The sequence below is a fragment of the Loxodonta africana genome, chromosome 1, assembly GCF_030014295.1.
Source record: "Loxodonta africana isolate mLoxAfr1 chromosome 1, mLoxAfr1.hap2, whole genome shotgun sequence".
Classification (NCBI taxonomy): Eukaryota; Metazoa; Chordata; class Mammalia; order Proboscidea; family Elephantidae; genus Loxodonta; species Loxodonta africana.
Genome location: NC_087342.1, coordinates 106,351,801 through 106,375,770, shown reverse-complemented (window position 1 = coordinate 106,375,770; position 23,970 = coordinate 106,351,801). Strand labels below are relative to the sequence as shown.

Sequence of the window (23,970 nt, the reverse complement as noted above, 5' to 3'; positions counted from 1 at the left end):
CCCATTTTGCTTTGTAATTAATCTGTTATGAGGTACATTTAAGTTTTACATACTTTTTCTGAATGTGTGTTTTATTTCACAATTTTAAAAATCTTAAAAGGGGAAAAAGGAAGAGAAGGCAAATAAATTGCAGGATAAATGTTTCTTTGTAACAGGACAAGAGCTTTCACCCCCTAAGGTGTTCTCCCAGCACATGTAATCATTTGTTTACAAAAAGCACTTAGTAGCTGCTCAATGGAAACCTGTTGGCTAGATGAATCAACAAAGGAATGAGTGGATAAGATGAATGAATTGGACAAAGTTAGAGTCAGAGTGAGGAAGAGAAGTAACACTGAAAAATCAATGGAAAACATCAAATTAGCAAGGACTGCAGACACACCCCAACCATTTCCGGGCCCATTGCGTTAGCAGGACACACCTGTCAAGAGACACCACCAAGCAAGCGGTTCTTTGTCCAAGGTCTCCCCCAACCTCCACCTATACCTGTTTGGGAAGCAGCAACCCAAATACACAAGGAGCTGCCCCCTCCCCTTTTTTTTTTAGCTGTCTCTTTTAAAAGGTCGTGGGAAATTGAGGTGTGCAGCCAGGCGAGCCCAAAGCAGATCGGCCCTGACCTTCCTGCTCTCCCCACAGTCTGAGGGGCTGTCCCTTCCCTCCTCAGCACAAAGGGAGTGTCACAGCCTCCCCTCCTGGCCTGGGCAGGGCAGACCATGTGTTGTTATGGTTGAGTTGACCAGCTGGGAATCAGCAAGGGGTTTGTAAGGAAACCACATTAATTAGGAGAAAGCAAACATGACTATCACCTGAGTCTGCTAGCACTTTCCACGGGTTTCTCTTGTGGCCCCCCTTCCACCGTGGTCTCTACCGGACCGGCTCCCCTCCACATTTTCATTGTCTTTGCTTATTCCCTGCTGACATCTGTGTGGCTCTTGGCTCTGACTCCCCCTTCCTGGGCGAGGTGGGAGGAAGGCTAGAAAAGCACATCTGTCCACAGCTGGGACCAGAACTTCCCCAGCCCGAAGCCACAGACAGACTGACTCACCCATGGCTCTCACTGACTTGCCTTCGCTCTGACCTGAGCCTGCTGTCCTGTTTGCTGGCAGCAAGTCGCTAGGCCAGATCTTTTCTGCAGAGAGTTTCCGTTTTCCTTGGCAAAATGAACGTTTCTGAGTCCATCTCTTGTGAATGTTTCCTTGAACATCTTCACTGGGAAGGGACTTAAGTTATCGCCAGAGTTCAGAGACAGGCTCCAGGACTAGGGGTAGAGGAAAGAAGGAAGGGAAATGGGGCAGAAGCAAGGGGGCTGGGCTCTTTAGAAGAGGGGGTGGAGGAAAAGTTTCATCGGGATAAGGAGTGGCTCCTCTGCCTCCCTCCCACATGTGTGCATACAGGGTCTGTGCGGCTCCTCAGCTTCCACGATTGCCATTGCAGCCGCAAATATTCTTCCCAGGCACGAGAGTGACTCCAATAGCCCCAGAAACTCTGGCTCTTAAAAAGACCCTTCCTTTGAGGGCACTGAGTTTTGGATAGAGGTGGTTACATAACATGATGAAAGGAATTAGTGTCACTGAATTGTACACGTAAAAAAATGTTAAAATGAATTTTTTTGTTTCATATATATGTATATATATATATGTGTGTGTGTATAAATAAATGTGTGTGTGTGTGGTAGTGGTGGTGCAGTGATTAAGAGTTTGGCTGCTAACCAAAAGGCTGGCAGTTCAAATCTACCAGCCACTCCTTGGAAACCAGGGACGCAGCTCTACTCTGTCCTATAGGGTCACTATGAGTCGGAATCGACTCGATGGCAATGGGTTTGGTTTCTTGGTTTATATATGTGTGTGTGTGTGTGTGTGTGTATAAACTCCCAACAAAAAAAAAAAATTTTTTTAATAATTTTAAACGACTTTTCCTTTGGGGGGCAGTTACCTTTTTGCAGACCCCAAACAAAGGCCCTTGGCCCTTTTTATTCCATAGCACAGTTGCACTTAAAACAAAAAAAAAACCCACAACATACCCACTGGGGAGAGGGGTATATAAGATCTATTGATGAACAGAGGATGCTACTTTTGGAGTAGGAGATAGGTCTTAGAAAAAATGTTTGAATTGAAGCCTAGTAAGTGGGAATTCGTTGTGGTACTTTCTAGGCAGTGAAATAGTACTCAATCATAAAAAATGGTGCTAAAGGACAGAAAAAAGAGATCAGTGGAGCTGAATATAGATTCCTGAAATAGACCTACATCAGACAAATGCAGTGAGGGGAAGTATGATATTTTTAACTGATGCTGGGTCAATTAGACATCCCTATGGGGGGAAAATGGATCAATTCCTATCTCGGACCACATAACAAAATGATTCCAGATGAATTGTATATCTAAATGTAAAAGGTAAAACAAAGCTTTTAGAAGAAAACATAGAACAGCTTTATGAACTTGAACAAGAAAAAAAATTTAAACGAGGAACAAAAAGTACCAACCACAAGGGAGAATGTGAAGAATCACACTATGTTAAATACAAAAAATACTGTTCATCAAAAAATATGCTATAGAAGAATGAAAAGGCAACCCACAGACAGTAAGATGACATTTGCAGTACATATATCCAACAAAGGGCAAGTATCCAAAATATATAAAAAATTTCTACATATCAATAAGAAAAAGACATCCAACCCAATGTAAAAATGGGCCAAAGACTTACACATTTTACCAAATAAGATATCTAAATGGCCTATAAACATATGAAAAGTTACTTGTCTACATTAGGCATCAGAGAAATGCAAATTAAACATATGAGATCCACTACATACACACCAGTATGGCCAAGATGAAAAATATCAAACATTGGTAAGGATATGGAGCAACTGGAACGCTCATACACAGCTGGTACCAGAGTAAACTGGTACAATCACTTGAGAAAACTGTTTGGCAATATTACTAAAGCTGAACATATGTACTCTATGTCCCAACAAGAACCGCTGGTAGCACAATGGTTAAGCACTCAGCTGCTAAATGAAAGGTCAGTGTTTCAAACCTACTGGCCACTCTGCAGGAGAAAAGACTTGACACTCATCTCCCATAAAGATTACAAGCTAGGAAACCCTATGGGACATCTCTACTCTGTCATATAGAGTCACTATGAGTTGGAATCAACTTGACAGCACACATCAACAACATCATCCAACAGTTCCACTCCTAGGTTTATACTTGAAAGGATTTTGTTCTCCTATTCTTTCTAGTCACTAAAGGTCACACAGAAGAAAGTTCATTGCAATAAGACTTGTAATAGTCCTGGCTGGAAGTTATCCAAATTCTATCAACAAAAAAAGAAAACTAAGTTGTAGCATATTCACAGTGGAATATTACACAGCAATGAGAATGAATGGATGAACCACAACTATCTATAACAATATGGATGAATCTCACAAACATGATATTGAGCAGATGAAGCCAGACACAAAAGAGTACATGCTGTAAGATTCTATTTATATAAAGTTCAAAGGTAGGCAAAAGTAATCATGGTGCTAAAAGCCAGGATAATTATTACCCTTGAGGGTTAGTGTCTGGAAGGGGGCCTTAGGGTGTGCTCTGGAGTGCTGGCAATGTTCTATTTGTTGATGTGAATAGTCATCTCACATGTATTTTCCCTTTGTAAAAATTCATCAAGTTGTACACTGATGATTTGTGCACTTTTCTTATACAGGTTATACTTTAACAAAAAGTTTTTTTATGTTAAAAAAAAAGGCTAGTCTTCATTCTGAGCAAAATCTGGTCTCAGAACTGTTTCTAATGTGGGGACTAACAATGAATGGATTCAGAAAAATAAGATATTACAAAACAAAGATTATGTACAGTATTATTTCATTTTGCTAAATGTAAATAGTGGTTATCTCTAGATTACAGGTAATATTTATTTTTTTACTTTATGTATTGTTTCATTTTTCTATGATAATCACATGCTACTTGTCATTGTAGAAACTACAAGTTGTTTGCTAAAAAAAAATCTGATTATGATAACTTAGGACAAAATAATGAGGAGAGGGTTGGCACTCAAATACTTTAGCTAACCATGTCCAAAACAAGCCCTGGGTGGGGCTGTGTTTATGCAATGCTTTCTACTAGATCCCCAGAAGTTGGGGAGGGGTAGAGAAATGGGGAATGTGATATGAGCAAGAAGGGCTCAAGGTCATCTGTACAGAGGGAAAGCAAAACCTAAAGGGAGAGCCAAGGCTTTCCTGATCCTGGCTGGGAAGCTTAAATCCACACCCCACCAAGCTCCTCTGCTCCCCTCCTAATCCATGTGTCAGTCTCACCCACCTGAACTGGCCTTTCTCTCAAGTTCCCCCTTCCCCAGACCTGCCTTTACTGAACGCAATTTCTCCTGCTCTGTCTATGGTGATGCCACTCAAGCCCACCATGCAGCAGCTGCTTTGCATTCTGCATTTCTGGTGGCTAGCCCACCAGGGTTAGCCCACCTGGTTGCAGTCCCAGCTGGAAGATGGGCTGCTTCTCTCTTCATCGGGGAACATGCTGTGCCATTTAATGAGCCTGATTTTCCCATCTATGAATCAGAGTAGGATAACTAGAAAAATCTCCCTTCAGTTTTATTATGGAGGGTGGAAAAGAATAACCTAACCACTAAGTGGAAGAAGTGAGCTGTGAAAGGTTTTCTCTTCTTATGCAGCTCGAAGGGAACATCTATACATCCTACAAATCCAAAAGACGGAAAACTGCAAGACAGTTGTCCTGTCTTCCTTTTGGTACCATAAGCTTCCTTATAAGGCAAGTATGTCAAACTCGTGAAAAGTATCTAGGACAAGGGCCATCTCACTAATTGCCCTATTAATTAGCTTATGTTTATAGAGCATTTATTATCTCACCTAATCTTCACAACGACCCTAAAAAATAGGTACTAATCATTCATTCAACAGCTATATATCGCACTCTTACTATGTGCCAGGCACTGTACTAACTGCTGGAGAGACAACACTAAACAAAAAACAATAACCCTGCCTTCAGAGAGCTTATAGTCTGGTGGGAAAGACATGTTACACAAACAAACCTAAAACTGCCAGGTACCTTACATACTAAGATGTAAGCGTGTATGAGAACCAGCAACAAGAACATCAAGGAAGACTTCACTGTGGAAGTGATGTTTAAACTGTGACCTGAGAAATAAGTACAAGTTAGCAAGGTGAATAAAAAGCAAGCAGAGGAATTACCTTTTTTTTTAAAGGTCCTGGGTCTAGAAGGAAGTGTTGAGTATATGAGAATAAAAAAGCCACGTAGTTGGGAAGGATGGGGGTGCGAGAGTGCGGGTGGGGTTAGAGGTAATTGATTTTATCCCGGCTCGGCCTGATACTCCAGAGTTAAAGTTCTAACCATTTTACCCTCTACGGTGCAGAACTACACCCAGCCACAAGAAGCTGAAAATCCACATCTGACTTGCACAGAAGAAAAAGCTTTTAAGAAATTAGGGTGATGCATGTGATATACCCGAGGAAGACTTCTAGGGAAAGAAAGCCATTTCACGGACTGCAGGGACTGGCAGACAGGAGCTAGAAAACCTCCCCTAGACTCTCGGAATGAAGCAACGACTTCCCTTAGAACCTCGGGACGAAATGCAGGCTTGACTCAGAAGCCTCCTCCCTTTCGCGCAAAGCTGAAGAGGTGAGGGAAATAAAAGTGACAGGACTCACAGACCAAAAAGTCCACAAGGCTACACAGTTCTCGCCTCACCACTGCGGCTGCGCGCACGCCGCTCCGGAAACGGAAGTGCACTTCCCAAGAGGTCAGGTTGGGTTTTCAAGATGGCGGCCTTCAATGCCGTGGTGTTTGGCTGTGGGCGGTTGCTCCGGGGGCTCCTGGAGGTCCCGGCCGCGACCAGGCCTCTGCCTCCAGTTCGCAGGCTCCGGGAAGGTGAGTTCCGGGTCCCGACGACCCACCCGAGGTTGAGAAGAGTGGCGCCGATTGCCCTCTGCCAGCCCCCATGCTCCCCGCCCTCCCTTTCCTTCGCGTGGTTCTGATTCGTAGGAGGTGCTGGTGTCCCGGGGGTGCTTTAAAACCCTTTACAGACCCTGGTGTTATCTTGACCTCCCGTGCCTTGTGAGTACCCTCGCGAAGGAGGAAAGGATGGAAGGAAAGGCCTGCTTAGTCAGCTGCAGCGGAAGGAAAATTTACCCCCGGGTTTAGCAAAGTATTCGGTAAGGGTCTGCAAGTTAATTCTCCCTCCCGTATTCCCCTAACCTCCTCCACCTTCGATAAAGAATCCCTGGATCTCCCTTTCCATTTTCTCATCTGAAAACGCGGTGATCTGATGGCAGCTTTTTCTGCTCGGGTCTCTCGTCTCCTTGAGAGGTGGAGGCCAACGTGGGAAGTCCCTTGAGCAGCTGATACAGAGGCAAATGCTGGATGGTGGTTCTGCTTTTCAGTAACCTTAAATCTAGAAAGGCGACATGATTCCAGCATCAACTGAGAGCTTAGTGAAGGCAAAGAACTGTGAAGGGATGCTGGAGAAAGCGAAAGTACAGCCGTTTTTCCAAGACGCTTAGATGATGCGTATATGTTGCCATAAATGCAATTAAGCATTTACATGACCAAGTACAGGGAGATTCTGTTACCGGAAACATTCAAAAGTTTTTATAAAGGGGTGTGTCTTGAACAGGCTTATAAAAGGATGGAATCCGAGGAACAGTGAAAAGATATTTGAGAACATAGCACACCTCTGTGTACTACTAGAAGCAGGAGATGATGAGTGATGTATAAGAGAAATGATTTTTCCCACACAAGGCTCTGGTCAGCATATTCTTTAACTAAAGTGAAGAAGAATTTAGAGGAGAAGACTGATCATTGTTGTCAGGAGGAGCAGAAAAGTCCAAAAAGAAGAGCCTAGTTGGGATGATTAAGCTTGTATGTTAGCTTGGCTGGGCCATAATTCTCAGTGGCTTGGCAGTAGGGTGATGTTGTGATCACATCCATGAGATTTGATGTATTGTGATCACCTCCGTGGTGAGATCTGCTGTGAGTGGCCAGTCACTGAGAGGCAGTTTCCTTGGGTGTGTGGCTTGCATCAAATGTAAGTGGACATTCTAGCAAGGCTTGTGGGCTTTTGCTCACCGTGGATCCTGCAGCTGGTTCCTGTTCACGTGACCTCCGATTCTTGGGACTTGAGCTAGCAGCTTACCTGTGGTCTTGCCTGCCAGTCTTGAGATTCGTCAGTCTTTGCAGCATGTGAACAAGAGTCCTGCTCTCTGACCTGCCGATCTTGTGTTCACCAGCCCCTGCAGTTATGTGAATCAGGAGACGCCTGACCCACAGACTTGGGATGTTCCGGCCTCTACAACCTTGTGAGCCATTTCCTTAATATAAGTTTATATATATTTATACACTTTACTGATTTTGCTTCTCTAGAGAATCCAGCCTAAGACACTAATGAAGAGGCCACTGGATTTGTCTCAGGTCTCTTTTTAGCTTTCCACCAGCAATTTTAATAGCGTGACAGAGAAGAAATCCAGTTTGGGAAATCAAGGAGATAGTTGATGAAGAAATGGAAGTAGCAAGTATGTTTGAAGAATTTAGCTATGAAGGGGAGATGGAACATTTACTAGAAAGAACAACAAGGTCCAGACACTACCTGGTTAACATTAGGCTGATCTGTCAATAAAGAAGGATACCAGAAGAGTTCATGCTTCATGAAAGATGTTTTATCTATTCCCATGCTGCAAAATAGGCATATGCCCATAATGTTTTTGAGGGTATCTACCAAGTGTCAAGGAGCCCTGGTGGCACAGTGGCTAAGAGCTTGGCTGCTAACCAAAAGGTCAGCTGTTCAAATCTATCAGCTGCTCCTTGGAAACCCTATGGGGCAGTTCTACTGTATCCTGTAGGGGCGCTGTGAGTTGGAATCAACTCTACAGTAACAGGTTTTACCAAATGTCAAACAGTAGCTGCAATTTGCATATCCTTTGTGAGATTCAAAGTTGAAAACAGTTCTTTGCTGTGTTCCCTGATAGGTGAGAGGAATCCATTTTTCTTACAATAGGAATATTTGAGGTTAGACTTAAAAGAACTTTTTTAGTTGGAAAGTTTGTGAAATGATGGGATACATAACCAGGTGGGTCTGTGAAGTCCTACTCTCTATAAATATTTAGGCTGTTAGCTTTTCTATCTCATTTATTTCAGACCTCACAGCTAAATGTTAGACTGAATTGAATGTGATGTTACATGAAGCCACTATGATCTTCTGTATTATTCTTAATAACCACCCTGTTTCCAGGGCCTTTAAATGAGAAAAATTTTCTTTTGATACTCTACCCATTCTTTGTAAGGCATAAAGTATTACACATAAAACTAATTTTGAAGCTGGTATATTTGACACCCAAATAATATTGTACACATAGAATTTAAAGCTGGGTCTCTTGCTGAAAATATTTAAGCATCCTACTTTTCAAAGTATTAGGGAGTACTACTTAATTTTAGTCAAAGTTCTTGAGGACTGAGCAGCAGAGTCCCGCCTCTAAGGATTTTCAGTAAAGTTGTGGTTCTTAACTGGGGGCAATGTCTGGAGTTATTTTTGGTTTTCACAACTGGTACTGCTGGTATCTGGTGGGTGAAAACCAGGGATGCTGCTAAACATCTTGCAGTACATAGACAGCCCCCCACAACAGAGAACTGTCTGGCCTAAAATGTGACTTGTGTCACTGTTGAGAAACCCTGGTCACCCAAGGATTGACAAGAGGGACACACAAAGCCAAAGAAAGATTGTTATGAAAGAAGCAAGACAGAACAGAGCCAAAAATGGAAATTATAGTTTAGTAAGTGCCTGCTGCAAGCACTGTACAAGGTTTTTCACATGCGTGTGTTTATTCTTCTCAACAATCCTTAAAGGTGGATATTGCTGTCCTCAATTTGACAAACGAGGAAATTGGGCCCAGGGGAGTTCAGTAGCTTGCTCAATATCACACATATTAAATAGTGGAGTTGGAAGTAGAGCCTGCACTCTTCCCTCTCCACCAGTAACATCACCTTGGTACCTGTGGGGCAACTGAATTACTTAATTTGGCCCTTCTAGCCATAGTCTTTGTGACTCACACACAGTGATTGGGTGGGACTATGCAAATAAGGTACATGGAACCCTAACTAAGGGATTGGCCAGTTTTGCCATCCCGATAGGCTGAAAATGAGCCATCCCAGAGGCAGGAAGGGAGGATCTCACCACCATCAAGAAGGAAGAGCCAGGGGTGGAGGGCATCCTTTTGCCCCAGAATCCCCGCGCTGAGAAGCTTCTGGAACCAGAAGACTGAAAGAGAGCTGTAACACCGAAGACAGTGAAAAACGGCAGCAGCAGAACCAGGAGACCGACAGGAGCAAGAAAGCTGAGTGCCTTCGGGCAGGAGGCTTGGTGGTGGAGTGGGTTACTTCGGGGTGCTTATCAGCGGAGCTAAAAGAGCATCGTAACATTTGCCTGAGCAGGGCAGAGGCCAGGCAGAGGGGACAAGGGCCAGAGAGAGACCTGCCTGCAGGCATGGCTGAGGAGAGGCTGTCCTGAACAAAGAACTGTATCCTGAACATGAATTGTAAGCCCTTACTTCCTTGATAAACCCCCTTAATCATGAGTATGGTCTGTGAATTATCAAACCCAGCAGAGAAGTAGAGAGTGCCGGGGAAGGGATGGATGGTATCAGAATAGGTAAAAAGGGCTTGCAAGAGGAGGTATGTCTGGCCTCCACCTCACAGGAGTCAGCCTTGGGCTGTTGATCTTGATTCTGCTCCACCTTATGAAGTTAGAGGAGGTCAGAGGCCTCCACCATGCCGTTTTTATGATATACCATGGCAGTACCTTCGTGTCGTTCCCCCTTTTCCCTGAAGCCTCATCAGTCAACTTGCCAAAGACCACTTACAGTAATTGCCTCTGTTGTTGACCTTACCAGACTTAGCAAAGACTGTGTTAGACCTGGAGTTCCTGCCATATCACTCTTACAGCCCTCATGAAAGAAATATATTTAAAACAAGGAAGATAAACACATACATGATTATGATCTATCAGGCACTTAGAGCCGAGTGTGTTGAGTAAAGCCAAAGGGAGTTTGCTTTGTCTCTTCTAATCAGCTAAGGGAGGTTTTCTGGAGGACCTAGCATGTCAGACAGGGATGTGGCCAACTGGGTGGTCAGCCATATGGCTAAAAGCTTTGAGAGGGGAAGGAGCGAGTCGAGTGCTTTAAAGCATTCAAGGTATACAGTCCGGAGTAACCTGCTAGTGGAAAGACACTTCTGAGCAGCAATAAGCTATGATGCTGGAAGCTATTTCACCTGTTTCAAATACCAGCAGGGTCCTATGGTGGACAGGTTTCAGGTTTCAGCGGAGCTTCCAGACTAAGACAGACTAGGAAGAAAGGCATGGCAATCTACTTCTAAAAATTAGCTAGTGAAAACCTTATGGATCACAGCAGAATATTCCCCAGTATAGTACTGGAGGTTGGTGGTTCAAACCCACGCAGAGCTACCTTGGAAGATAGGCCTGGTGATCTCCTTCCAAAACGTCACAGCTTTGAAAACCCTGTAGAGCAGTTCTACTCTGCACATGTGAAGTCACCACGAGTCAGAATCGACTCGATAGCACCTAACTACAACATAGTGCTGGAAGATGAACCCCCTAGGTTGTAAGACACTAAAAGTATACAGCTACGTCAACAGTGGACTTGAGTACAGTATACCAGTGATCATGGGGATGGTGCAGGACCAGACAGGGTTTTGTTCTGTTGTATACTGGGGTTGTTGTGAGTCAGAGCTGACTGAACAACGGCACCTTACAACAACAACCTGTTAGTGGAAAAAGACTTCTGTGCAGAAATAAGACTCCTAGCTCTAAACCATAGTGCAGAGGGACCTTCCCTCATGGGTGCAGGGGAGAAGAATGGGGGCAGGGGAAGAGGAAGAACGGTGATGAGAGGACCTAAAAACTTTATGGTAGAATTAAAGGTGAACTAAAGGCAACAGTGCTGTAGGAGTTTGAGAAAAATAGTCAACGGTCAGAAATGCAGACACTCATCCCAAGCATGCACTCTAGCCCCCACCCCGACCCCCGACCCTACACAAGACTTAGTGCCTCCTTCTATCCATCCTGCCACTCAGTTTACTCCATTCCTTCATACCCTTCTTGGGACTTGGTTTCCGTGGATCCTTTCCAGAGGGACTTTGGTCTCTGGGTACTTCCTGTAGCAGCATCTCCCTCTCCTGACCATTCAACTTTGTTCACTTCCTCTGTTACGAAGCAGTTGGGTCTTTCCACCACTGCTGTTCACTATGTCTGTGTTTACGGGACCATCAAGGTCTTTTGTGTTCACCACAGTCGTACCGCAATGCCGTTTGCTCCAGAGCATTATAATTCAGTTATCTTGGATTCCATCCTAGGCGAGTATTTACTGAAGTACTTAAAGGACCTCTTTACGAGGCGTAGACTTTATTACAGTGAAGTTCCCATGCTTGTTTTAGTTTCCTTTCCTCTTCCAAGGCAAAGACTGTGTCTTCCAGTTCAACTGTAACTCTTCACAGTAGGCAGAGTAAGGCTGTACTCTGCACGGATGCTCAGCAAATGTGTTGCCTTGTTTGGGACAGATTATTTGATGTGATGAGAAGTGCCTGTCTTGAAAGAGTTTGGCCCTTAGTTCTGATTTGAAAAACTCCGTCATATCTTTCCTTAGTTTACTGAATATAGCCATATCTCAGATGCAAGAGTGATTCCATCTTTTGCTGAACAAGTTTTCTACTGGCGCCTCCATCTTGAAGTCCAGCCCTTCTTAGCCAACCCCAGTTCTCTTGAAGAGAAGGAAATGGAGGAGAGGCCAAGGATAAAATGCATCTCGGGTTTTGTTTGGTTTTGACATATTTTTATATGCACACTGAAAATCAATACTATTCTGATTGCTATCTCCTGTTTTCAGAGACGTAGAATCTACCAGGGCCTCTCCAGGCTCCAGCCAGGCCCTTTCTCCCTATACTGAGACACCATCCTGATAAATGTCAATCTCGAGTGAGTTCTCGGGTCATTCCTTCTAGGTTGACAAATTTTCTATGAGATAAGCATCTGTCGGTTGTTTTACCTACTGGCTTATGGAAGGAGAATTCACTGGCTCAGAGTTGCTGTGTGGGGAGCTTGTGAACAGCAGAGCTTGCCACCGGCTTTGATCTCTTTTCCAGGGGCCAGTGCATGACTTCAGGGTTTGGTTCTTTGCCGGGAGTGATGTGTATTTTGTTAGACTTGTTTATCTCATGGTTAGAACCCAAGTGCCTCTACCAGGAGGGAAACCACATGTTTATCCACTTCGTGTTTGGGCATTGTTCTTGTGCCGACTCAGGTGGTACCACAGTGTTTCTTTTGTACCGTTTCCTCTTGCGATGCTCAGAAACTTTCCCCCTGCCTGTTGGTGCTCAGGTTTGGTCACCCTCAGTCCCTCTCCCACCTTGATTTCTGCTAATTAGCACCATTTCCAGGATGTCTGGAACCCCACTGGACTGCGGGTGCGCTCCCCTGCTCTTCCACATTTGTAGGCTGTGTCTGCAGACTGACTCACTGCAGTGACCATTCCTCTGCAGCTGCACTGGCTGCCAGACTGACGACAAGGTTGAGTCTCACCCACATCCCGTTCTTGGGCTGGTCTTTGTCTAGTACAAGTAGATCCGTGTGTGGGGTGACGCATTTTCTTTTAGATGAAGAAACCTAGTTTGTCTTTGAATTTATTAGTGACTACAGCGTTCTCTGGAGAGAGCCCCAGGGCTTTTCTGGTTATCGTTACTCCGTTGTGTGTCTGGCGTTGGACATCGAGGGACTTCCAGGTTGGTTGTTTTGGAGTAATGAGTCTTTATGAATGGCCTTGCCCAGAAAACAAGTGGGGAACCATTCCAGGCGTCTGTGTCCAATTAGGTGGCGGTCACAGAGCTCAGTGATCACAGATGCTGCCATGGGCCTCCGGCTGTGTTAGAATTGCCTCACTTTTTTCCTTAGACATTCTCCTTTTTTATTTTTAATTGCAAAAACAGTACATGTTTATTTTAGAAACTTAAAAAAATACAGATAGGCAAAAAGAAAGAAAGAAACTAAAATCACCTATTGACACCACAGAGAGGTAACCAGTATGAACTGCATGGCTTCATGGGCCTGTGAGCTTCCTGAAGTCCTTGCATCATAGTGTGTATGCTCAGAAACACAGATGTGTCTGTAGGGAGAGAACCATGGCTTTCACTAGATTAACACACTTAAGGACCAGGGCCTCGTTCTGATCGGTGCTACTTCTTGCATTGGCCAGAGCTGAATAAAAACTGAGTTGTGGTGGCCAAGCTGCCATTAAAATATGGTGTTAGGATTTGGGGAGACAGTTTGCAGCACGTCTGTGTGGGCCCAAGTTTTCTATTACAGTAATTAGCAGCCAGCAGAGAACCATGACAAGTATTTGCTCCCTAAAATTAAAAGCTAGTATTTGTTGAGCATTTTGCTATGTGCCAGCTCCTGTGCTAACAGTTTTATATGGTGTCTCTCTTCCTAAAGATTAGAAAAACAACGAAGTATGCCCAAGAACTTTCTATTTGATCATATTTGCTGAATCTGGATTATTGGCTTGGTTTTTCCTTCAGTTATTGTTGAGGTTGTCATTCTGCATCCTGGTTCACAAGACAGGAAGTACTTAACAGCTTAACAGATGTCTACAGCTGACTGTCTTACCCTGGGGTTCTCCTCTGCCTCAGACCTAAATATGCAGAGCTGAGGGATCCCTCTCGGTTTGGAATTGCAGCACTCTTCCTTGAAATTCTGCCTGGACCCAGTATCTGAGGGCCGCTCTCCCAGGTCCCACTCTTCCACCACCCCCCTCCAGTCAGATGACAAAACACAGCCCTGCAGGGAGACAAGAGAAGAGAACTTAACTCACACAGCTGTCCTTGTACAGATTCTTATAGGAGGCTCTCAGGACAGGTTTCAGGAGTGGACTTGTCTCATTGCTTATCCACTGTGTGGCCACAGTGTTAGTTCAGTGCCCTAGCTTAGATTGCAAACTCTTCCAGGTCAGAAACCATTTTAATTTGATAAATGCCTCTGCTCTACCACTCCTGGGGTCATTATTGCTAGCATCGGTCGGTTGGGCAGGATCCTGCCAGTTCCCCTGGATAGAACCAAGATGAATCTTGGCTTAGAAAGGCAAAAGCAGTGTGGAAACCCTGAATCCCAGAGAGCTGGTCCCGCTGGGCTTGCCCACCCAGCCTCCAGGGCGGAGCCCCTGCATTGACCGTGGGAGAATACAGACTGAAGGCTCCGTCTTTCTGCAAGTGTAGAATTTGAGCTGTTATTTGAAGCTCCCTGTTCCTTATTAAATGGCTGACCTAATTTTTCCTCTTTATCCCTATAGTGGTGGAGATCCAAGAAGGGAATACGACTATAGTAAGTATCATCGCGTTGGCCATTTCTAACCTCTTTAGCACTTGGAGCTGCCTGGCTGCTCCTCTGAGGAAGGGAGGGAGGAGGCTCAGACTGGACTCCTGGCCCCAGAATCAGCTGCCTCTGTGAACATGAATCCCACAATCGATTATTTTTTCAAGATGTGTGCTATAGTGTGGTTAATCAGGAACAGTCACTGTGCCTGGGCTGAGGCGTCTGTTACTTGATTAAAGTGGCCTTTTGTATGACAGGGTCTCAGAGACCTTTGCTGATATGTTCTTTGGCAGGTGATAAATCATTTTCCCAGAAGAGAAACTAAGGCACTGGCAGGCCTAGAAAGCCACAGGAAGTTGACCCTGGGCAAGGAGCCTGGCCCTCGGTTCCTTTCCTTCCTGCTTAGAATGACTAAGGTACACCTTAAGTGATGCAGTTAAAAGGTGAAACACTCTGGGCTCACTGGCTGGTGCCCTGGCTTGTCTGTTGGTAAGAAAGCTGGAACAATTCATTGTCCACCCACTGTCCCCTTTCCCTCATTGGCCCATCTCACCTCCCTCCCTCGGAGTCATGGGGTCTAGATTATCCTATAATCCCTAAAAGACAGTGTCATTTTCACATGGCCTTCCATCCCTCCAAGGAATCCTCAGCCACTCCACAGGGCTCCCAGCAGCCTCTCTAACTTCCATCCCAACCAGGGATTTAATCCTTCTGGCAGCCAGCCAAGCTTAGTCTTTCCCAAGGCAGTCTTATCCCTAGGATGAACCTGTAGGGTTCCCTCTTTGGGTCTTCCCCAGAATATTCCCTCAGCCTTTTCACTGCTTAGCCTCAGAAGAATTCTGTTGACTTAGGGGCCCTATTGCATTAGAGCACATTTTGGCTCCCTTAAACTTCATGCTAGAGGAGAGAAACACATCTGCCTTTTGACTGTAAAGAGTTTTTCACGTGGGGCATGAATCTGGGACACTGTGGCACTGTGACAGCTCCAAGGGGGAGGGAAGAGCCCCTGCCTGCTATGGGTGACCTCTCTGCTATTGCTGTCTGGGGTCTCGTGATGCCTACCTCACTAAAAAAAAAAAAAAATTTTTTTTTTTTTTTGCTAGGTTGTGGAAATTTAATGGTACATATGAACTGTTATTAGCACAGAGCCAGATACGTAATGAATGGGGAGTCAGGAAATGCTAATTCTCTTCCCTGCCCAGCCCACCTAAACCCTCCCCCTAAGCCCTACTGTGCACCTGCACAGTTTCTCTAACCACAACATCTTCGTTTTGGGTGCAGTTATGGTTGCATTGGCAGAAAGGTAGGTGGCAGTGCCCTAACAGCCAGCTGTTTATGTTCAGCCCCTCTCCCTTTCTCCAGTTCTCCCCCAGTAGACAGTGGTGCTTTCCTCCCAGAGCCTCCCAAACCTGTCCCATGGCCTCAGTCAACAAGACTTGCTAAGCTCCCCATCTTGCAGCTGGAGCAGACCCCTGGATCATTGGTTTATTGAGTTTAGTACTTCAAGGCTGTCTCACAGGAGACGGAGACTACCAGCCAGGCAGTGACAGGGAGGTCCTTTCACACGTGGCCTCAGCAGGGTTTCAAGAATGGCATCCAGAATGACAAAAGCTAGAAGCAAGACAGGAATGTATCTTTCCATTTGCATTTTTAAAAAAGGAGGTGGGGGGAAGGAGTACGCACAGATGTCTGCTTGTACACAAAGATGTCTGCTTGTGTATACAGATACCTGCTTTTATACACAAATACTTGCTTGTACACACAGATGTCTGCTTGTACACAAAGATGTCAGCGTGTACACGTAGATGTCTGCTTGTACACACAAATACCTGATTGTACACACAGATGTCTGCTTGTATACACAAATACCTGCTTGTACACATAGACGTCTGCTTGTACAGGCATAGACCAAGGTTTCTCAGCTTTGGCACAATTGGCATGTTGAGCTAGATAATTCTTTGTTGTGGGGACTCTCTTGGTCATTGTAGGGTATTTAGCAGCATCCCTGACTTCTACCAACTAGATATCAGTAGCAAATCCCCCCACATCATGACAACAAAAATGTCTGCAGGCATTGTCAAATGTCCCCTGAGAAGCTAAATTGCCCCGTTGAGAACCACTGGCACAGACATACCTCCGTCAGGTACCTAAAACAAAACTGCAGTTTCCTCTGAGGAGGACGTGTGGGCTGAGAGGGAGACTTTCTTTGGACTCTCTGTCCCTTTGCAGTTTGAAACTCTCTACCATGTATGTGTATTCTTGTTCCCAAAGCGGGGGCAGGGGAAGAAATCATGTTATTCAGCAGGTGTTTTTGTTTTGTATTTTTAAAGAAGGAAAGGTAGCATTCAGCAGATGCAGCAAACCCCTCCCTCTTGGCACCAGTATTAAGTTCACATGGTTTCCACTACCCCTGCAGGCCACCAAACCACATCCCCATAGCTACCCCAGGGCCCACCATGATTCAGGCTGGAGAGACCTATTCCCTGCTCCTACAAGACCCCCGGAGATAAAGTTTCACCAGCATTCCACTGTTTTGAGGGCTTGCTCAAGGATACCTGGCTCCACATCGGCCTCTCCCTCACTGGCTCTTCTTTCTCTGCCTCCCAGATCAAAGGCCACATCACAGGGGGGACTCCCAAGGAAAGTCCAAATCCCCCTAACCCCTCCGGCCAGTGCCCCATCTGTCGTTGGAACCTGAAGCACAAGTATAGCTATGAGGTGAGTCTGCAGGCTGAGACCTCAACGCTGCATGTCGCCGAGCTTGTATGCCCTGGTGAACTTGAACAGCGTCCTCCTTTAGCCGCAGCTGCAAGCTTGGGAGCCACTAAACAGAAGCATTTCATCCAGTGCTTCTCAATCCTCACTCCCCATTATAATCACAAGGAAGCTTTAAAAATGCCCAAGCCCCACCTCCAGAGATTGATTCAGTTGGTCTAGGGTGGAGCCTGGGCTGGTTGTTTTTTAAAGCTCCTTAGGTCATTCTCATGTCCAGCCAGAATAGAGAGCTGCTGATTCAGTTCATGGTTTTGGAGTCCTAGGGTGGTGAAAACAATTAAGTATTCAACTACTAACTGGAAGGTTTGCAGCGCAAACCCACCCAGAGGCACTTGGAAGAAAGACCTGGCAATCTACTTCTGAAAAATCAGTCATTGAAAACCCTATGGAGTACAGTTCAACTCTGCCATGCATGGGGTCGCCATAAATTGGAATTGACTTGACAACGGGAGGTCGTTTTTGTTTCGGTTGCAATTTAGACCACCAGGGCCCTGTACCCCAGTCCTTTTGGGGGCTGTGTTCTTGAAGGGGTGGAATCCTGATACAGGGTTGGTTTTCTTCCTTTTATAATGAGAGGATATATTTGAAGAGGCTCTTGGTCCTTACTGTCATCTGGGAACACCTTACTGTCTCTTTCCATACTGAAGCTACAAAGACTCCTAATCATTCTAGCTTTCCCAGAATTGTTGTTTCGTGGAAAAGAAGATAATAGCTAATAGCAATAGGTAACATGTCTTGAGTGCATACTATGTGTCAGGTACTATTGTAGGTGCTTACATGTCTTAATTTACTTCATTTTCACCATAACCCTATGAAGTAGGTGTTTTTTCCATCTTCGTTTTACAGATGAAGATGTTTGAGACGTGGAGAGGTTGATTAATTTGCCCAGCTAGTTAGTGTCAGAGGTGGGATACAAACTCCAGGGATACAAAGCCCCGGTAGAGCCCATGTTGCCGACTCCCTTTCTGTACACCTCTAGAAACAGGAGGGCCTGGGAGGAAGGATGCAGCATGGAGAAATCTACTTGTTCTTCCAAGTTCTCATTGGTGACATTAAGTGCCCTATTTTTGGGTTGCAGATGATTGAGGCTCTGGGCCAATTTGACCTGCAAGTTGTCCCTGTGCCCCTCAATGGAATGGGATGACTAAGGGCCAGAGATCCTGGTTGGGCAATAAGAGCAGGAGAGGCCACATGTCCGTGGGATCTGAACAGAATGGCCCAGCTAATCTTCTGGGCTGGGGGGCCTTGGCTTCATGCCACCACGGGCAGGGGGGCTCTTCTGCTGATGGCCGCCTGGAGTAATAGACAGCTTAGAGGCAAAGGGACAGTGTTCACAGGCTTCTGTGACATGGAAGTGAATGGGGCTGTGGGCATACTTGGAATCCCGGTGGCCAATGGGGATGTGAACCCCCAGCTGCCCAGCCACCATGGGGCACTCTTCCTACCAGCCGTTTCCAGAAGACGTACTTGGCTCTGTTTATCCAGCAGAAGAAATCTAATCCCCTCCGAGGTAAAGGCTAAAGTTGTTTTTCCTTTTACCCCGTTCCACTCAGAGCACCATTAGCCTGAGCTGCATAAAACTGTCAGCTTGCTTGGCAGCCTGAGGCGGGGGACTGGGGCTGTGAGCACAGTTTATTAGCCCTGGATTAATCCAATCCAGTTCTTTTCATCAGATTCCGAAGATTACAGGGGTGGGGGTTAGGGGCCTAGGTCCCTTAGGAGCTGTCCAGTGATTAAAACAAATCTGTGCTTATCCAGCGAGGCTCCTCCAGGGCAGCAAGTCAGTTTCGTGGAACATGACTGCTGAGACCGGCCTGCCAGGCCCCTGTGGGTGGGGTGGAGGGTGGTGAGTCTTATTTAACCCCCTCAGTGTTTTTAAGGCAATTACCCAGCCAGCCTATGAGAGTTATGGGGAGGATGATCTCTTGTCTTGATTCTGGCCCTGTTCATCCTTGTTGCCTTGATCTGTCCAAAACAGCCTGGCAGGAATGTGGTGGTCCAACAGAAGCTCAAGCACCCTACACAACTGGCCTTAGAAGATGTGGGGTGAAACCTGCCATCTTTCTTCACAACCCTGGTCCCTTCCTTCTCAATGCATAGGACTGCCTAGCACTTCGGAGGGATGGGAGGTGGAGGGTCTGCCTGCATGTACTCTGGCCTGTGGCACGTAGGCTTTGGGGGTTGAAATGGTGCAGGTTTTCCCTCTTTTGGGGAAATTTGTTTTGGTACCCCCTACCCCACCCAAGGAGAATAACTCAACAGACCTTTCCTCACCAGAAAGGATACTGCAGGTGCATAAATGGTTGTTAACACTTCTTGAAGCAGCTATTCTCTAACCTAGTCTATCAAAAGATTATCTCATGATGAGGCACAGAAAACCTTAGTACAGGTGGGATTTAGCTCTTGTTACGGTGAAGGTAGTAGACCAGTATGCACAGCTCTGTGTGGAGGGCGTGGCTCAGGTAGGCACCCAAGAGCAGTACAGGTGTCTTCAAGGGCTGGGACACAGGCGTTTTCCTGGCTCCCCAGCTTCAAAAGCCAACCCAGCTGACCCTGGGCTCCCCTGTCCCCCTGCTGGTTTTCTGTTTCCACTAGGATGTCCTGCTGCTTAGTCAGTTCATCCGGCCTCATGGAGGCATGCTGCCCCGAAGGATCACGGGCCTATGCCAGGAAGAGCATCGCAAGATTGAGGAGTGTGTGAAGATGGCCCACCGGGCAGGTAGGAGCCCCCTCCTGGAAGAGAAGTGGACACCCAGAGTCTTAAATTAGACTCACCCACACCCCAGCCTCCTCACTCCTCAGCTTTCCCTTTGGCCCCCTAAGAGCTGCCAAGGGAGCTGCACAGACCATCCCCTTACATGTTCTTCCTCCACACAGGTCTGCTCCCAAATCACAGGCCTCGGCTTCCTGAAGGGTTTGTTCCCAAGAACAAACCGCAGCTTAACCGGTAAGCACACTTGGGCATCTGCAGCCTGAGCCTTCTGCGGGCCTGCAGCTCTCACTGCATTCTGCTGGGGAAGCCGTCCAGGCGCTTTTCCCACCACTCAGGAAAGCTGGGGTGTTTCTGGCTCTTCAGTTCACTCCCTTCCAGCTGAGCAGCACTCCCCCTGTCCCCGCCCCAGTCCAGCACTGCTATAGTTCATACTGCACTCACTTCTCTCACCCTCCCCTGTGGGCCTCAGCCTCTTTCCTCTTCCCTCCCCAGTAAGGCACTTAGCACAGGGGCAAAGAGGGTAAAAAGGCCTGCTCTGCTGACTGGATGTTAGAAAGTGCTAATCCACTGTTTATGACATCACACTGGGTTGCTATGGGGATGTCAGAACACTTCTACAAACTTTCAGTATCCTGGCTTTCTCTGGCACTGGGGTTACTGAAGGATAGAATGAGGTCTTAGAAATGGGAGAGGACAGGGTCTGGGACAGGACTGCTGTATACAGCTGTGCAAGCCATGCAACATTCAACTTCAGGGCAACGTTCATGATCATGAATGGCTTCCTCTGAAGTTATACAGTTAATAACCTGCACAGTTGTACGTGGTGGCCGAGGAGGCCCTGAGGTTTTACAGATGAGAAGGCCCCCAGACCCTGGAATAGCCACAGGTGGCCCCTCTGGTGCAGGAGCAGATCCCTGTGTACCACTTAAGCAGCCGTGTTATTTGGAGGTCCTCTCCTCTCTATCTCTGACATCACCACATTCACACGCTCCTAGTTCTGTTATACCCCTGAGGTGTTGAGTGTAGATCCAGATCTGTAAAGTTGATTTGGGGGTTTCTTTTTGTTCTCCTCTACCAGCGGTCCCCTCCTTCCTTCAGTTTGTCCAGCTGCCACTGGCCTTTCCCAGACTGGAGTGAAGAAGATGGAACTGCTCTCTGTAGGGACCAAAGACAGTTGAAGCAAAGCAAGACGCCCCTCCCGCCAGGATGCCTCCTAGGTCCCCGACAAAATCCAAGCATGGAGGGGTGAGGCCAGGCAGGTACCAGGCACACATTGCTGAGCTGGGGGTACAGGAGGCAGGAATGCAGGGCTGCTTCCTGGTACTTTGTCTCCCCTGCCCTTGGAGGCTGGGCCCTCACCAGTGCCTCACTAGCACCCTGGCACCATGCCCACCTCCACCTGCACCTCCCACGGTGCCAGCTGGGCCATCTGCCAGCAGGCCTGGGACAGCAGGACGTATTAACCTCTTCCTGTCTCTCCCAAATGTGATGTGGACCATTTGGGGATGAGGCCCACCCCCCACCCCCATCTTTTTAAGAGACAGCAGGCAGGCGTGAGGACACAATCCATCCCACCCTCAGGCCTTTGAAGCGAGGCCAGGCACCCTCCCATACATCTGGTGTCCTTTAATGTGACACAGGATTGATGACGTGTGGGGGCTCTTGGGTTGCAAAAGGCCACCCTGAGTGGGAAGAGGGAGTCCAGGCTACGAGGGGATTGGCTCCTTTGTGAGGGACTTTGGATTCCACTCAGAGGTCCTTGAGCCGCCATGCACTGGCCCAGGCTCAGCTGGGGCCCAGTGGAGCCCAGTTGTGTTCTCCTGCTGCTACTCTCCTCCTGCCCCCTGCAGTAGAGGTAGGAAGGAGCCTTGGTGCTTCCTAGAGTTGGGGTGTTCCCAGAGAGCTGACTGTGGCACAGGCATTGGGCCAGGGTTAGCTGGAGCCCAGCTTCCCTCAAGTTCCCCCAGGGCATGGGACAAAGAACAGCTTTGGGGCAGTAGCTCTGGACAAACTGGTCAGCCTCAGGACCTTCTTGGGTCCATGAATCCCAATGAGCACCCCCTTCTGGGAGCCTGCTTCCACACCCCATCTTCACCCATCCCCACCGAAGACTGGGAGATGCCAGCAAAGGGGCCTGCCAGGTGTTCCCCTCCCTGCGCCTTGACTGACCTGCTGTCTCAGCGCCACCAGCTGTAGAGAAAGCTGTTCGTCGGCCAGCGCACTCCACAGATTTGTCCCTGGCTGGGCACTGAGGTCCACAGTAGGCATGGGGCGGGCCTTCCTTCCCACTCAGCCACACTTGGCGTACAGGCCAGCACCTCCCCCAGCTCCTTTGCAGAGTTGTGCCCTCTGCACAGGGCTGAGGGGCAGAGACGGGGGTCCAGGGAGCTCAGTTTAAATGTATAAATCGACAATCATCGTTTCACTTTTTCTATGTAACAAATTTGTCCAAGGTTATTAATTTTTTTAATGAAAAAAGAAACCTCTCATTTGAGGGTCTCTGAGGTGACTGGGTTGAGCCCCAAACTAGTGTGGCTACAGGGGAGGATGACTGGCCTTTGCTATCGCTGAGCTTGCAGGACAAAGGATGGGCCTCTGTGGACAGGATCCAGGTTCCATTCTGGACAGAGTAAACCCCAATCCCAGCCGGCATGAGCCACTTTTCCAGGAACTATTAGCCCTAACCATCCCCAAAGGAGGCCAAAGGACATGGGCGGCAGCCATCTTCCCCGCCCCCCTTCTACTTACAGGAACCTTCTTGGGCTAAGTCTGCACCCACAAGCTCCGTCACAGGCTGGGTGACGGTCAGGGGTCCTACACAGGTTACAGCTGCCCAGGGGAGCACCCCGAAGGCTGGGGTGGCAGAGTGAGCCAAGTGGGGAAGAGGGGAGGGTTCCTCCAGGCCCTGACATCAGCCTCTCTCCCCTTGGCAGAGGCCAGAAAGCAATGATCTGCTCTGAAGCAGCTCTTCACTGCTGCCTCCTCCAGCAAACACACAAACATTGACAACTCATAAAGATCAAGGAAGCCCATGGCCCGGGCTGCCTGCCTGCCGGCCCTGACCCGGCCACACACGCTTGCAGGAGCAAGAGCCCAGCCCATCTGTTTACAGCACACTCAGCGGTTACTCCCAGGAAAAGCCCCTACCCTTCCAGAAAGGAAAACTGGTCAAAGGGTTCGCTTGGCCAACTGTGGCTTTGGCTGGAGGAGGCAGTGCCCCACTCTCCCAGCTCCAGCATGGGTCCCCGGCCCTCACGGCTGCCTCCTTATCCTCCCTCCACAGGTACCTGACCCGCTGGTCTCGCACCTCTGTCAAGCCCATCTACAATAAAGGCCACCGCTGGAACAAAGTACGCATGGCTGTGGGGTCACCCCTGCTGAAGGACAATGTCTCCTACTCAAGAAAACCTTTAGTGTTCTATCATTGACTGAGAGCTGACTTCCTGAGGACCTAGCCAGGGCCCTGCAAGTGCCTCTACTGGAGTAGGGCAGCTCTCAGCCTGAACCGTACTTCTTGCCTACCCCAGCAGGGTGGCCTCCCTCCAGCAAGACTGGAGGCATTCTTCCCCTTGGCCTGCCCAGCAGCAGTGCTGGAAGATACAGCTGGGCAGGCCGTGGGCCCCTTGGCAGCTGCCGTCTTATCATGACGGGCTTGGGCCATGGTCAGGGCTGGGGGACAGTTTTGCCTGAGGAATGTCATAAACCAGGCTCATGTGCTTACCCAGTGAGTGTGTGCTCATTGCTTGGGGGTGTGGGGGCTTGGGCCCATTGCCGGCCAGTTGCCGAGCATTAGACACTCATCTGTTTTGAAGGGCCATGTGAATGCAATTGGAGGGTGATCATGCCCCCACAGGTTCCCATCCTCTTAACTGACAGCTGATTGCCCTTTAGCCTGGCCCATATGCTGCTGTCATCTGAGTCCAAGAAAATGCTCTCCTCAGGGGGCCCCTGGTCATCACTTGCAGCCATTTCCACGATCCTCATCATCTAGTACCTCTTTGGTTAGCACATTCTGACCCTCTGCTGCTTGCTTTAGGGCTGGAGCTGGGCCTCTCCTCAAAGCCTGGACA

At 47.5% G+C, this 23,970-nt stretch overlaps 1 protein-coding gene across 3 annotated transcripts; it reads left to right on the top strand.

The window, feature by feature from the left end:
* Positions 1-5,776: 5,776 nt before the first annotated feature.
* Positions 5,777-23,624, top strand: MRPS18A (mitochondrial ribosomal protein S18A). Of its 3 annotated transcripts, none has more exons than XR_002785106.2 (7): positions 5,777-5,915; positions 14,390-14,421; positions 17,020-17,130; positions 19,783-19,906; positions 20,065-20,134; positions 20,979-21,155; positions 23,184-23,295. XR_002785106.2 is itself a non-coding variant. In XM_064286679.1 (7 exons), the coding sequence occupies exons 2-7, from the start codon at positions 7,321-7,323 to the stop codon at positions 23,326-23,328; spliced, it is 504 nt and encodes a 167-aa protein (XP_064142749.1). In that variant the 5' UTR covers positions 5,808-5,915; positions 7,274-7,320; the 3' UTR covers positions 23,329-23,624. The 3 variants fall into 3 exon arrangements, 2 of the variants coding, with proteins under 2 accessions (XP_003404215.1, XP_064142749.1); XM_064286679.1 differs by lacking the exon at positions 20,979-21,155 and adding an exon at positions 7,274-7,342 and having other exon boundaries at positions 5,808-5,915; positions 23,184-23,624; XM_003404167.4 differs by lacking the exon at positions 20,979-21,155 and having other exon boundaries at positions 5,780-5,915; positions 23,184-23,624.
* Positions 23,625-23,970: the final 346 nt, after the last annotated feature.